At 37.9% G+C, this 16,692-nt stretch overlaps 1 protein-coding gene across 1 annotated transcript; it reads left to right on the plus strand.

Annotated features, from left to right (window-relative positions):
• Nucleotides 1-4,132: 4,132 nt before the first annotated feature.
• Nucleotides 4,133-4,750, plus strand: LOC148030829 (uncharacterized). The gene is made up of 2 exons (XM_087685848.1): nt 4,133-4,448; nt 4,635-4,750. Exons 1-2 carry the CDS (start codon nt 4,133-4,135, stop codon nt 4,748-4,750), a joined length of 432 nt encoding a protein of 143 aa, XP_087541974.1.
• Nucleotides 4,751-16,692: the final 11,942 nt, after the last annotated feature.

The raw sequence follows: 16,692 nt of genomic DNA on the forward strand, positions 1-16,692 counted from the left end.
TTTGTAAAAGTATACATGGAATTCAACATTTGTCCAATGTATACATGGAATTCAACATAATGCAACCCCAATATAAAGTTTTCCATCTGCAATTAACAATATAATAGAATTTAGCAACAACTATTACAATCACATAAAGTCCTTGAGGATAATCCAGCCTATATGGCAATTTCTAATTCTTGGTTATGCTAGCACAAACTCATAATTAGCAACATTTCCCTGGTTGAATACCTTTACTCAACCTACATTTCTTGAAATAAATATGGCTTGATTATTCATTGAACAAAAAATGAGATCAATTCGGGTTCATCCGTTGGAATCCTAATGACATTTTTAAGCTCATAGCTAGTGAGTAGCTAGCTCAACTAGTACATATACTATGGACAAGTGACCAAAGTTCCCCATGGCCTAACACACATACACACACATACATAGAGAGAGAGAGAGAGAGAGAGGTATACTAATGATTAGATAGCATCATATCAAGACCCTCCATCCTAGCTTTCATGCCATATTAATAAAAAATGAGCTTCAAGATGCATTGAAAACAACACAAATTGTTTGAGATGGTGAGAACAATTGATTAGAAGGGTATTAAAAGCCACCTCTTACGGAGACCTTAAGCATACACCGAATCACTTGATGTTAACATAGTCTGGTTGAAAAGTGCATTTATGGATAATATTTACTTGGACTTTGTAAGATGAGAACTTGGGCAAGTGAATGTAATACCCTAAAGAATAGTGGTGCTATGTTTAGTTATTGAGGTTCATTGTACCCTTCTATTAAAGATCCATGTTAGTTTTATGGTTTAGCACTACCCTTTTGATTTTTTTTAAATTTGCAATATTAAAATACCTTCTATGAATAGATTTATGCATTTTAAAATATTTCCTTCTATAAAGTTCCTATGTAAGCTTATGTTTTTTTATATTCCCTTTTTTTGAACTCACGTGATGCACATTTTTATACATAGTAACTTACCCCAGCAAATACATAAAGCTACTATAGAGCATGAAGAATTAAAGAATAAGAAATTGGCTCAATCTTTACAATTATATTATAGCAAGGAGATAAATCATTTAGAAGATATTGTAGGTCAAACTGAGAATTTTGCTGAGCAAGTGTTATAAGAGAAGCAACATATGGAGCAAGTACAATTTCAATTGATGGAACAATTAACTATGAGGGATGCAACCATCAATGTTTTGCAAGCAAGAGCGAGCTCAACATCCAGTAACAATTTGTCTTCAGAGAGAAATGTGAAAGAGACCTAGTGTCTAGTGTTAGGGGACAAGGGGTTACAAATGTCCCTTGGCTCTATCATGAACTATGTCGAATAGATCATCCCAAATGGGGAGTGTGCCTTTGAGATCTAGGATGGAAAATTTATCCTCACGCGTAAGTGACGAGTGTGGTATAGGAAGGATTTTACCACATCTTGTTGAAAAGGTTATGGATTTTATCATTTATGGTGATGGGGTTGAACCATATCTCTCATGGCATGAATCAGTGGCTCCAAAAAATTTCACACAGCTAATTTAGAGAATTATTCACTATTTAGGTTGTCACATACAAGGACAAGAAAATGAAAATCTTCATTGTTGATACTTAAGTTGAAGCATAAGAGATAGAAGTGGCTTTTCAGGATCAACAATGCCTTGAGTTTCATAATCATATGTTGCAAGGTTGCCGCCAAGATTTACATGACCAAAGTAAGAATAAAAACAAAAGTACAAGGTATTGTTCAAAGGACTTGCAAGCATTAATGGAGAAGCAAGATGTGTCAGATCATTATATGGTTGAGATTAGTGAGTTTTATCCAGAAGAGGAGCCTTCTAGTGCTGTATTAGTTGTATATCAAACATATTGTAAATAATTATCTCACGTCCACCATCTGAAGTTAATAATGGAAAAAATATGGGAGTGGGTAATCGGTTATGTCATGTACCCATGATGAAATCTGCTGAGATACCAGTTATTAGACCTAACAAGGTTCAAACAGCTTATGTGCGCAATTCCAAAATTGAAACAATCCATTTTGAAGTGGTGCCTAACAAGTTTATGTTATTAGGCAGTCAATTACAAGGTTTAGCTTTGGAGAAATTATAGAATGTACTTAAGAAATATTCTCATGTGTTCGCATGGACCTATGCGGATTTGAAAGGCATGAAACCTGAATTGTGTCAACATTACATTGATATTGAATCTGGTGTTAGACCTATATGCGAGTGTAAATGGTGCACATCCTAATTATGTGAACAAAGTACATGTTGAAATTACTAAATTATTAGATGTGGGTTTTATATATCCCATTGTATACAGTGAGTGGGTTTCACTTATAGTCATTTTTCCTTAGAAGAACTCCAATAAAATTTGTACATGTGTGAATTATCATGCATTGAATAAGCACACTTGTATAAATATTATTTTTCTTTGCCCTTTTCTGACCAATTGTTAGATCAGGTGGTAGGACATCAATTATATTCTTTTATGGATGGGTTTAATGGCTACAATCAAATTATAATTAACCCTAAAGATTAGTCATTAAGGTAATGCCATTTGGTTTGTGTTATTCAACACACCTACTTTTTAGAGAGCAATGATGGAAAATTTTCAACATTTTCTGATTAAATGGATGGAAGTTTTCTTAGATGACTTTTGTGTGCATGGTGATCAGGATAATATGGTTGATCATTTAGAAGAGGTGTTCCAACATTGTGAGAGTACAAGCATTTCTTTAAACCCTAAGAAGTATGTTTTTAAAGTGTCACATGGCATATTATTAGGCCATGTAGTTTCAGGTGATGGTATTGCAATGGATATGGCAAAAGTATAGGAAATTTTTGATTTACTAACTTTGAAGCAATTTCGACGGTTTCTTGGTCATCTAAATTTTTATTGGCGCTTTATTGAGTCATTTGCAGTGGTAGCTTCGCCTCTAATAGCCTTACTTAAAAAGAATTAACCTTATGATTGGGATTTTGTGTACCAAGCTGCATTTGAGAAATTAAAAGCTAAGTTGATTGAAAGTCCAATTTCAGTTTCACTTGATTGGACTAAAGAGTTCATATCCATGCTGATGCTTCTATGAATACACTAGGAGTTGTTCTATGTCAAGTAGACGATACGAACATAAATCATCCGATTTATTATGTTAGTTGAAATTTAAGTGATGCGGACAAAAATTATACCACAACTAAGAAAGAGTACTTACTGCTGATGGTGTTTGCCATTACTAAGTTTCGACATTATTTGTTGGGCAACAAGTTTATCTTCTATGTGGATCACAAAGTACTAAAGTACTTATTAAGTAAACCTAAACTTAGTGGCCAAGTTACAAGATGGATGTCAATTTTTCAAGAGTTTGATTTTGAAGTAATTACACATGCCGACCAATCACATGTTCTTGTGGACCATATGTCTCGATATTCTTGATGATACAAAGAAGGGTGTAGATGATGACTTACCTCATGCTCAATTATTTGAAGTTTTTATCATAATACCGTGGTATACCAATATCGCTATTTTTCTTAGTACTGCTAAATATCCACCAACTGCAATGCCGTCGTAATTTATTGCAGTCATGGTCCTATGTTTTGATGTTAGGCTCTCTATATAAGTATTTTCCTCATGAGGATATTTATCGAAGGTGTGTTTGAGAATATGAGCTACCACAGATCTTAATTCCATTACATGATGAACCTTGTGGTTTCCATTTTACAAGAGATTAGACAGTGAAGAATGTACTTTTTGTTGGTTATTGGTGGCCTACATGATATAAGGATGCATATGAACATTGTAGGAAGTGTGATAAATGTTAACATATTGGGAGATAAACTAAACACTTTGCAATGCCATTAACCCCCGTATTAGCCCTTGTACCTTTTGAGAAGTGGGGCATTGATCTTGTCAGTCCAATTAATCCACCTACATGATATCGTTCTAATATGTATGTTTTGGTACGTATTGATTATGTAACTAAATGGGTGGAAGCTTAAGCACTCAAGACTGATCGGAGCAAGGATGTCACTTTTTTCTTTGCGAGAATATTATTACTTGCTTTGGCTATCCACTAGAATTAGTTAGTGATTGTGGAACTTATTTTTTTAATAATTTAATTTTTAAATTAATGGATCTTTATAAAATTAAACATCGAAAGTCTACCCCTTATTATCCTCGTGCCAATGGTGTTGTCGAAGTTACTAATCGTATTGTGATGATAATTTTAACCAAGATAGTAGTTGAGAATAGATGTGATTGGGATGAGCGTTTACCAGAAGCAATGTGGGCTTATCGGACTACTTACAAGGTAACAACTAATAATACACATTTTAATTTGGTTTATGGGACTGTGGCTATATTTCCCATTGAATTGGAAGTTTCTACTCTGCACGTTGCATTATCTAATTGCCTTGGTGAGCAGGAATCTCTTAGTAATCGCTTGTGTAAGTTAGTTAAGCTTGACGAAGATTGTATGTTTTCTTTACAAGGTATCAAAGCCTGTTATAAATGACAAAAAGCCTAGCATGATAGATGCTTCAAGCTTAAGGACTTCTAGAAGAATGATTTAGTTTTGTTGTATGATAGTCATTACTATAAATTTCTTGGGAAACTTCGTATTCGATGGTTAGGTTCATTTCAAGTTAAAGAGGTTTATGATAATGGTTCTGTGAAAATTCAAGATTTAGAGGCATCGCATGAATCTTTTCGAGTCAATGGCCTTTGCTTGAAACCTTTTACAAATTAATTGAGAATTTTGAGTCGATTGTGGATAAAATAGCTAGCATGCTTTTTTTCATTGTTCATTTTGGTGTTTTATTTTGCTTTGTTGGGGGGGGGGGAATTTTTAATGGGATGTATGTATGGAGATTCTCTGGATGGATGCTCTTACTCCTTGCCTTGACGTTGATAGTCTTGATCCTACTCATGCTGGCCCTTATAGTATTCTATGATTTCAGATGCATGATATGTTTTCATATGCTCTGTAGGGTGATCCATGTTGTGATACATCTTTTGTTTACAGTACCATCCTCGGTTTCATTGTCAGCCTTGCCAACGGCATCTTTATGTGTGTGCCTAGCTATTGTGTTGGCAATGTTGCACTTAGTTTTGACGTTATGGTATGACTGCCATGCAGGAAGCTATTGGGTACACTTATCAATGCCACGACTATGATAGTGCATTTTCTCTTGAGCGTGGCATTGCCTAGTATAGGGTCAATCGAGAGTAGTAGGAGTTTACTCGCTATCAGACTGTTGTTTATCGTTTGACTCCCTTTTATCTTGAACTTGAGAGTTGGATGATAGTTTTCCATATACTCGGATTACATTTGTGCTCACATGGACTTGATTGAGGGTAGTACCGTAGGAACTTTGCATGTGGCACCCATGCCACCTTACAGTTTGGTAGCTGATGCTCCACTCCATGAGACGATGGAGAATTCTAGTGATGCGCCTAACAATGCTTCTGATATGTTTGATGAGAGGGCGCTAGGGATTCTTCAGGATCATCTTCCATGTTGTGATTTGCCTGATGGATTTGATGTTGACCATTTAGATGATTTTGGGTTACATTTGTTGTTTGTTTGAGAGGATTTATGGGACTGTGATGATTTTTGTTTAGATTTTTTGTTTTCTTAGTTTGCTTATTTGTGTTCTGATTTATATGAATTAAAAAAAACTAATAACAAAAACACACAAAAATATTTGAAAGTTATTTACTTTTAATGTGAGGTTTCCTCTATTTTTTAGCTTTTCACACATTAGCTTTGGTTAACTTTTACTTAGTTAGGTAGTTAGATGCACACACGGTTGGGTTTACCTTTCAGTGCAGGTTTTCTTTTCAATTGACTTTGGGAACCACAAAGTTATAACACACTATTACGAGGTGTTTCCTTACCTTATTTTGTTTTGATTTTTTTGTTACTGCACTTTCTTTTTTTAGTAGTTTTGTTTTGTTATGATAAGAATGTTGTACTTATGAGTGTTAGATTCTAAAGCGAGGGGATTTCTGACTCATGCATAACTGTGTATTTTCCCGTTTGAACTGGCTAATTAGAAACTCACTAGAGTATATCCCCTATGGATTTGTTTCATTTCTTGCTTGGATTTGCTGAGCAACAAACCATCCCTTCGTTAAATTTTTAATGGTTTGTTTGTGATGAAGTTACTTCTCTTGAGTCTTGTGACTAGTTAGTATAGCTCTCTTGATTTAGTTTCTCAAGGAGGATTGTTGAACTAAAATATTTGTAGGCTCAATGTTGAATAGTGACCACGTAAGTACTATTTTTTTTAAAAAAACTCAAAATATACTTAACCCAATACACTCAAGACTTGAAAAATAAAAAACAAACAAAGCCATGAAGCGAAAAAAATAATGAATGAAAAAAAAATCTCAAAAGAAGATATCCATCGCCTTTGAGATCTTGGTAGGCTATAGGGATTTTCTTGATGGGTGCCCTACGTCCTATGGCATGCATCTCTTTGGGTGGGATCTTTTGAGCATGGCTGAAAAAAAGTTTTAAAAAAAAAAACCTCTAATAAAATGAGATATAGGTGTAATAATAATTATATTATATATTGTAACCGGTTAGTAGCTAGACACATTGTCTCTTATTTCATGAAGGGTTGGCAGTTTTGCTTCCCTAGAGACTCTATCTTGTGGAGCATCCTACATTTGTTTTGCTGAGGTCTAGTGTTGGTCTTGCAAGAGTAAGCAAAGTCTTTGTCATGGATATCTAGAAGGAGAGTATCGTAGCACTTCTTTTCTTCTAGAGGTTTTTTGTGTCTTATCAACTCTTATTGTTTTCTTTTTGGTTGGATTCATGCTTGAAAATTGCAATGTCATGATGTCAATGGATAGAGTGGTTTAGGAATTGGTTTTATTGCCACATTAAGTTAGTTCTTCATTGAGGAAGGAATAGATTATTATTTGTTAGAATATATCGGTTTCCTTTGTGTTCCTTATAGAATGGCTACAGGAGTAGCTATGCTCATCGTGGGGATGCTCATGGCTTGGAGGGAGAGAGTAATTTTTTTCCACACATCTTAGTTATGAGCTTCGGAAGCTTTCTTGGATGATGTTGCTATTGAAGCCATTCTTGAAAACTGGAGTCAAATTCCCTTTGTTAGTTCGCATGAGAGCTCACTCAAGCTAGTGAGGGAGGAATGATAACTGCTTATTTTGAGCCGTTTTTGCACTATTTTTTATGCAAACTGTAGGGCTTTGACTCTGTATTACACACTATTTTCTATACAAATTTAATAAAAATAAGATTGTAACACTGTATTTGGGTTGTGCTGGGTTGGAATTAGAAGTAGAGAGTCGGGATATTTTAGACGGAGAATTTAGGGAGCAAAAAAATAGTAGTACTAGAAAGCACATGTAAGAAATGAGTTTTAATAAAAAACCGTAGACATTAAAAGACACAAAAAATCATATATAATTTAACATGCATACATAGCATTTGGGTTGAGAAGCTGTGGGGAGACAGGGGCAAAATAGGTCCAGAGATGTGGAAAGGTGCCAGGGAAATCGGTTCAAGTGGAAAAACTCTCAATTTTCAAAAGGGGTTCACTAAGAACTTGGGGGGGGGGGGGGGGGGGTGGGTCGGCGGAGGGGGAGCTGTCATGTGAAGGAGAAGTTGAAGAGAAGAAGACAACAAGAAAACATGTGTCATCATTCTTGAGTGTTTGGGACACATTAATGTAGACTTTAGCCATGAAATCAACATCATTTGGCTGCATTTCATCCTCTCTTCCATCTCCTCCATCTCATACCATTCTTGGAGAGCATTCTTGAGTGTAGTGAGAGGAATTTTCTACAAGATTAAGAGGAGATTAGTGCATATTTTTGGGAGAAGATGAAGATTAAGGAATTTGAAGATTTCTAGGAGTGAAGGGAGAGGAGGAGCAAGTAGTAGCCCCCCCAATACGGTGGAATATCTTGAGTTATCTTCTTAATCAGGTATGTTCGTTTTCATTAAAATTTGAATGAAAATTTGATAGAATGAATGATTTATGGTTGAATATATCAGGTTTTTAATATTTGAGTGTTAAACGAATGGAAAGAATCTGAGTTCTTGCATGGATTGTATTGAAATCATAGAGAAATGGTCAAAAATAGGCTAAAATTTGTATTTTTAGGCTATAATTAAGGAATATTAAGAGTTTTGGATAATAATAATAAATAAATAAATAAAAATAGAGTTAAAATACTTGGAAATGAATCTAGAAATGAAGTTTTATAACCTACTAATGAATCTAGTAAAAGATTTATGTATTTTAGTACAAAAAATGATAGTTTTTAACTATAATTTGTGAAAAGTAAGGACATTAATGGGAGATTAAGATCAAGACCTCGAAAAAAATATGAATTAGGTTAAGATGAAATCACCTATCAAATTTTAGCTTAAATGGAATTTTGGAGTTAAAGTTATTAAAATTTCAAGGGTAAAAATAGTATTGTTTAGGTGTTTTTGAGAAATAATTAGTGAATATTAAGAATAAATGAAAGAACTTATTGACACAAACTGCTATACAAACTACATTCATCATGAAAAATGTTTGGTTAACAAGATTTGATGTGTTGTCATTGGATATAATTATTATAAATATTTTTATTTTTTGAGAAGTAATAAAGAAAATTGAACAGATGTTGTTAATGAAGGAATTAGAAGGGAAATTGAAAAGAGACTATAGAATTTTGTGTTCAGAACATGCTCTGAAAGTTTAATGAATAATGGATTTCATTTACATACACTTTCTTTGTAAAACACCATTCAAGGTTGAAACAATAATTAGTGAAAATTAGTGATTGTATTAAAGTATTAACAAAAGTTAAGAATGAATTAAGAGTTTTGAGTTATTTATTTCTTTGATTAAATTTTTGAGAACATTGGAGTTTGTATAGTATGGGTTGTAGTTCAAATTGGAGAGGTTGAATAGTAATGTTTTAAGGAATTGCAATTTAGTAAACAAGGTTATTAAATAGATAATGGTTGGACTACTGAGAGAAATGATAATGTGACTTTTATGCTGATAATTTGAGGATAAAGAAGACATAAATATCCACCCCAAAACCTTAATTAATACAATGACTTTACATAAAGTCATTTTGCCCACTTATGTGGGGTCTTCCAAGGGAGTCATCACATAGTTACACAGATGCAGATTGGGTTGGTAATATTTCAGAGATAGGAGATCTACCAATGATTTTATATTTTTCTTTGGTAGTGGCGTTGTTTTACTTGGAGCAGCAAGAAATAACTGACACTTGCCTTGTCCAGTACACAGAGGTAGAGTATAGAGGTGTTGAAATTGGAGTATGTGAGGTAGCTTGGTTACACAACCTACTTAGTGATTTGGGAATGCAAGTGGACAATAAGGTTATCATCTATTATGATAACCTTAGCAGTATTCAATTGGCTAGAACCTAGTATATCATGCATGGACAAAATGCATAGAGGTCCATTACCATTTCATTTGAGAGTGGGTTTTGGGAGGTGATATTGACTTGGTTTATATCAACATAGAGGATCAAGTTGTTGACATTTTCACCAAGGCCTTAGGAGCTAAGAAGCTTCAACACTTTAGGACTATGCCTAGAGTACATGACCTTATACTGAGCTCGAAGGGATGTATTGAGATGTTGAGCTCTAGCTAGCATCCACTACGTGCCTTGGTGATGTGGCATGATATTATTCACTAGCGTGTGAGGTGACTAGCATGAGAATACACGAGTGATTATACAACTAAACTATACCCACGCAGTCCATCCTTGTTTGTGGTACATTAATTGTGCCACCTCTTCTTTTCTTAGGAGATTCACACTTGGTGATTGTGTGTATATATGTTATGGTACTCTCATATTAGTCTTTTATCATGATTTAGACTTAGTTATTTTATGTGGAAGAAGAAGAAAGAAGAAGAAGAAGAAGAAGAATTCAACCCTACCTTTGCGTGTGCTCAAGTCTCCATTGCTTGTCTGTGTTTGTGCTCTTCTTAGTCTCTTTACCTCTCTTCCCTCTTGTCTGTTTTCATATATCCTATTCATTTTCTCACTTTGTGAGCCTCCATAATCTATGGTATGCACTCGCAATAGTGGATCACTTTGGAATGGTGTGAGATCATTCTCAAGTTAGAACCCCCCTTCCTTTATGTGTCTTCATTTTGGAGAGGAACATTGTTTATGACTCCAAATCAACAAATTGAAGGATAAGGGCATGAACTCTTTAGGTTTCTTTCCTCTCTCTCCTCTATGTACTCTGTTCTCTCTTCTTCTAGTCTCTACCCTCTCTTCTCCACTCTCTTCTCTCTCTTGCCCCTCTCTTCTCTCCTCTCTCCTACTCTCTTCTCTCTCTTCTTCCTACTCTCTCTCTCTCTCTCTCTCTCTCTCTCTCTCTCTCTCTCTCTCTCTCTCCGCAATATGCATAGCCTTGTCTTGAAGTAAACAAGTCCTTCATCAATAAAGAAGGTCTGATACTTGCGCTTGAGTTTAGGATCTATTTCTTTGGCTAGGATCTCCTTTAGCATTTGTTGATAATTTAGATCGTCAATTTCTTCCTCATTGCTTCCTCTTTGGCCATCTTTATAATCGAATTGCTAGCCATTAACACTATGGCATCCAGAGATCTTGTTTTATAAGGTTCCTCTAAGATGAGGGCATTCAGGAATACTTTGCATTTTAGGGTGTCCGGTACTACATTTTCTTTCCTAGAATTTAATTGATTTCAAAATCATATTCTTGCCAGAATTTTATCCCCTAATGATATTTAGATTAGACTTAGTGAAGATCCATTTAAGGCTTTTATGTGGTCAATGAGTAGAGAGAACTTGTTTCCAACAAGCAAATAGTGTGTCCATAGCTTGAGACCATGAACCACAGCAAGTAGCTCTAGATCATTAGTAGTACAATTCTTCTCATGAGCCTTCAATTTTCTTAAAGAATTATAACAAGCAGGATACACATCGACTAGGGTTTAGACACCCAGTCACACTGACCGAGGTATATAAGGTGTAAGAGCCCCAGATTAGGGAAATCAGTTATTATCAAGATCATACTCTTCACCTTCATCTCCAACTTCCATGCCTTTATCCTTCCTTCTCTCCTCTTTTCTCTCTTTCTCTCTCTTCTTCTAGTCTTCTTCCTTCTTCTTCTTGCTCTCTTTCTCTCTCCTCTCAGCTTCTTTTATTACAAGTGGTATCAGAGCTTCAGGCTTTGGTCCTTTTCTCCTTTCCCCTTTTTTCATTTTCAAATCCCCAAAACCCTAGTTACTCAGCTTACAGGTACAGGTACAGTAAGAAGGAGTGTAGTTAACTTTAGCTTTTTTGAGCAAGTAGAAGCTATGGCTGGAGACTTAGACATATCTGGAGGTAAAACAGTTAAAATAGTAGGTCTCACTTCTTTTCATGAAAATTTTAAGGGTCTGCAGTCAAGTTTAGAGTCCCAGGAGTTGAAAGAGGGCAAAACCTCAGTTACTTTTTGCTCCAGCCCCTTCCTCTCTCCTCCCAAGCAAGTTGCCATAGCCACACAACAGAGAAAAACTCTTCTTTGTCCCCCAAAGCAGCCATGGGAGTACCCATATGAGGTTCAAGGAGCCTTCCCCACTTGCCCCTAACAAAGGGTAGCACCCTTGTGGAGGGGCACAGCTAGGAAGAGAGCCCAAGGAACAGCCCGCAAATTGTGGCACATTTCGCGATGATGTTCCCTGCTCTACCTGCCTTCCCCCAACCCTCCTAAACTTCTCCTCTTGCTGCCCTCCCCTCCCTACCACTCCAAGGCACTAACTCAGCATATTGCTCTCACTCCCTTGGCACTCTTGCTCTCGGGATTCAGCCCCAAGGGGGACAACAGTTGTGGATTGTTGGGAACAATTTGGGGTTGCCATGGATTCTTCAAGTTGAAGCCATCCCTGACCCTGAGAGCTCAAACCCCACAAGACCTTCAGTCCGTGAATGGTTTCTCTTGCCGGGATCAAGACATTGAGTTCAGCATGCATGGGAGCTTTGTGGGTAGCCATGAAAGCTTCACTTGAAGCTTCCCATGTTTGAAGCTCAAGCTCAGGGGACAAGCACATGAGCCATCCTCATCAATAGGAGCATTTGAATGCTGAAATCTTCTTCCACGGATGTCCCACCAACAATTGGACTTGATCAATGGAGCAATTGGGCATCATGATGATTTATGCTTCAACGATCTTCCCAATAATTAAAGAGGTATGCCAATTTAATCTTAATCTCTCAAGTTAGCCACTTGCTGAGATTAATCCATTGCTGGAGAGATTCAAGATTGCATAGGTTTAATAGCTCAATCCTCTTAGAGTACATCCATTATACCTCTTCTTGAAATTTTTTATATTATGGTTGACATTAACCCCCCATTTTGTCTTGTGACCTTGGATGAGCCCAAAATGAATAATAGCCATTGTAAATTGGGTAAGTAGTAGCCAGTGAGTCGCTAGACTGCCAAGGTAACCCCTACCCCAACCTTTATCATTCCTTGCATCTCATGAAAAGACCCAATATTTTCTTTCCAATGCATCTCATACTAATTTCTTATTAAAAATTTCTGCCATGTATACTCCGGCTGAGGAAAAAGGCTGATGCCAAGCAAGGTGGTAAGACAAAAGAGAGGTGACCCTCTCTTACCACTTAAGACCCTCAAAGGGTGCGCAACTCGGCGCGGGGGAAACTTTGCCCACCTCTCGGTGATCTAGAGACCGATACTTGTATGTAGGTGTAGATACTTCCCATGAGCTCCACTCCCCCCCGACCCATTGATCCCTCTTGGACAGCCCACAATGCTAATGGCACCCATGTATGACACTTGAAGTGCATGTAGTCAAAAGCGATGTATGGGAGTGAATGTAGTTATGCATTAATGGTAGAGCTGACGAGTATGCATTGATGCTGGTATTATGCTAAATATTCTTAATATGCTATTGATGGGGCTGATCAAGCCCCTTGAACCATGCTCTATCCATGTAAGACCTTGGCAATAAGGCACATGCAGTGTTTTTGGTCACAGTCCTGCAGGACAGTCAAAAAGATCCTACTGCAGAAATTTTTGTTTTGAATCTGGGAGTGAACCCTATAGCTCACCTTGAAGAGGGATTCATCCCCTCTAGTCTAAGTGAAAAATCTCCCCAATCGAAGCTACGGTTTGCAGGTTATGCCTATTTTTGTGGACTAGGGTCACTGTGGATAGGGTGCAAACTGCTCCAGGACATAGGCATAGTAAACCCATTACAAAAAATTCTGATCATTTTTTGTCACAAAGGTTAATAGCTCATCTCAAAGAGGACTTTGTCCCCTCCGACCTGAGCCAAAAACCTCATCAATCGGAGTTTCCTATAAAGAGCTACGTCCCTTTTACTAACAATAGGTCCTGTGGACTACATCTAGATGGCAGGCCAGAAAGGCAAAAGCAAGGCCCAAGAGGAACTCTAGAGGGAGATTAGAGCCTCGTGACATATAGGAGGAAATTCTTGAAATGGACATGTACACCCTTCTCAATCACACCCTCTGCCAACATGAGATTCGTCATATGGAACGACATAATGATATGGTCACCAACCACCGCTAAATGATGTCCAAGTTTGATGAAGCGATTGAGTACATGGTTCTCTCAAACTCGAAGACTCAACAGAACTTGGAGCAGCTCACTACTCTTGTTGCTCAATTAGCAACTGCTTCATCCCAGGAGAAGACCAATGACTCTGGGCATGAGTCTAGACGTCCTCCACATCAGGAACTATTGCATGGTCCACAAGGTATACTTAGCACTGAGGGAATTTCCCCTTCTACCTATGAGATCGGGGAACCCTCTCATACACACAATGAGGCCCTATTGAATTCCCCCATCCACCATGCAATCAACATCCATTTGAGGCCTTCTCCCACCCTAGGTCAGATTTCCCCCGCTCTCCCTAGGAGCCCCCATGCACCCCATATGAATCAACCCGATCAAGGACAATATGGTACAAATGGCCAGCCTGGCAATCATGGACAACATGGTTATAATGGAAAACATGGACTTAATGCGCCATAAGGGATGTAATATGGACAACAAGGCATGTATGGCCACCATGGGATGTATGGATAGCAAGGATTTAATGGGTAGCATGGCCCCAATGATTTGTGTGACAAGGTCATCCTAACAAAGTACAATGGGAAATCTCCCTCACCATCTAACTTGGAGGAATGGACATCCAAGTTGGAGTCCTACTTCAATATCTATCCTCGCACTGACGATTAGAAAATACTTTTTGCTTCTCTCCACTTGGAAGGATTTGCCCACACATGGTGGCACTATATCAATCGAGAGAATCAACAGTTTATTGATTGTGAAGATTTTAAAATGCACATGGTCCAAGTTTTTGTGTCCCCTGTGGAAAAAGAGTAGTTGGAAAGACGATGGTACACTCTTGACCAACGTAACCTCACTATACGTGAATACAAAAATCAGTTCATGAACTTGACCATGTATGTGAAGAGCATTAGCGATGATGATAAATTGCCCAAAAACCTTATGGTTACATAGATCAAGTTATAATGAAAAATTCCAATACATAGATCAGGTTATAATACATGGTTATAATAAAAAACATGGACTTAATGCACCATAAGGGATGCACCATAAGAGCATTAGCAGAATGAGGAGGATAACCTGCCCATTGACCAGGTTGAGCCTACAGAGGATGTTGATCACAAGCAATTCTATTACCTCGAGGATGGGTTTCCCTTTGACCCAGGCAGTGCTCCATCATAGATACTTGATTTAACATCCCACCCACCTCCCACTTCCCTTTGCTCGATCTCCTTGGATGCTTGGACGGGTTCTCGCAGCCCCAACACCCTTCTCATTCAAGGCAATATCAATGGAAAGCATGTTTTTATCCTCGTGGATAGTGGAATCACTCATAGTTTTGTCAATAAATCAAACTTCTATTGGTTGAAATGCACCCCTACGGCATTACACCATACCTTGAAGGTCCAAGTAGCAAATGGAGAAGAAGAAATCAGCACACATGTATGTCCTGTAGTTCCCTTATGCTTGGCTGAAAATTATGTGGCACTGGTTGATATGATTGCCCTAGACACGGGCCCCATTGATGTTGTCTTGGGATATGATTGGCTGAAACAATGGGGGAAGATTTCTATGGACTTCTCTCAGCTTTACAAAGATTTTATGATGCATGGACAGCCTATCCACCTAGAGGGAGTTCAAGATCATGCTGATTTTCAGCTCATTACAGCAAAGCAACTCAGACTCGAGTTTAAGAAATGCTAAAAAATCTTTGTTTTGCAATTAAATAAGGAAAATTCTGATCAACCCTCTGCAATATTTAATGATTCAACCTTGCAGACCTTACTTGAGGAATACAATGACCTATTTCAGATGCCTACATCCCTTCCCCCCAAGAGACAAGTGGACCACCCACTTGACCTAGAGCCCCATTCCAAGCCAGTGAATAAACCCCCTATAGACTCTCCAAGTGTGAGCGTGAAGAGGTTGCAAAGCAAATCAAGGATTTGTTAGAGATGGGTTTCATTGAAATGAGTTCTTCCCCCTATGCATCCCCCATCCTCTTAGTAAAAAAGAAAGATGGCTCCTTTCTCATGTGCATTGACTATAGAGACTTGAACAAAGTTATAGTGAAGAACTGCTACCCCATCCCATGAATTGATGATTTGCTGGATGAGTTGAAAGGGGCATGCTTTTTCACTAAGATTGACTTGTGCTTTGGCTACCATCAGATTCGTATGCGGGTAGGAGATGAGGTCAAAATGGCCTTCAAGACTGATCCTAGACTCTATCATTTTCTAGTGATGCTTTTTGGGCTAGCGCCCCCGCCACCTTTCAAAGCCTCATGAACAAAATCATATAGTCCTTTCTATTCATCTTCGTGCTTCACACATCTGTGGAGTACTTGGGACGCATTGTGAGCAAAAATGGTATACAGGAGGCTGACCCAAAGAAGGTGCAATGTGTTAGAGACTAACCCATTTTCTCCACCACCAAAGAAGGTGCAATGTGTTAGAGACTGACCCATTCCCTCCACCACCACTTCTTTGCATGGCTTCCTTGGTCTCCCTTCATTCTATAGACGCTTCATTTAGCACTATGCCACCATTGTAGCACCTTTGACTGATCACTTGAAAAAGGATTCATTCTTTTGGGATGCCACTACGGATCATAGCTTCAAACAGTTAAAGGATGTGCTTACTTCAGCCCCCATCCTTGTTTGACCTAACTTCTCTAAGCTGTTTACCATTCATTGTGATGCTAGTGGCCGGGTTATTGGTGCAGTATTGTTGCAAAAGCATGGTGTGATTGCATTTGAGAGCCACAAGCTTGATGAGAAGGAGATGCAAATGAATGTATATGACCAGGAGATGTTGGCACCTTTGACTGATCACTTGAAAAAGGATTCATTCTTTTGGGATGCCACTGCGGATCATAGCTTCAAACAGTTAAAGGACGTGCTTACTTCAGCCCCCATCCTTGATTGACCTAACTTCTCTAAGCTGTTTACCATTCATTGTGATGCTAGTGGCCTAAGTCTCGCTACTCGAAGATCCGGTAGGGGGAGTTGATGACTTAGGCACTTCTCTAAGTTGTTTACTGCTCCTCAGTGGACTATGTGGTTGAACTTCCCCCCATAGATGATGAAGGTATCACTCAATA

This window comes from Lygodium microphyllum, chromosome 9 (assembly GCF_053477565.2).
Source record: "Lygodium microphyllum isolate KBCC chromosome 9, Lygodium_microphyllum_v1.1.10, whole genome shotgun sequence".
Taxonomy (NCBI): domain Eukaryota; kingdom Viridiplantae; phylum Streptophyta; class Polypodiopsida; order Schizaeales; family Lygodiaceae; genus Lygodium; species Lygodium microphyllum.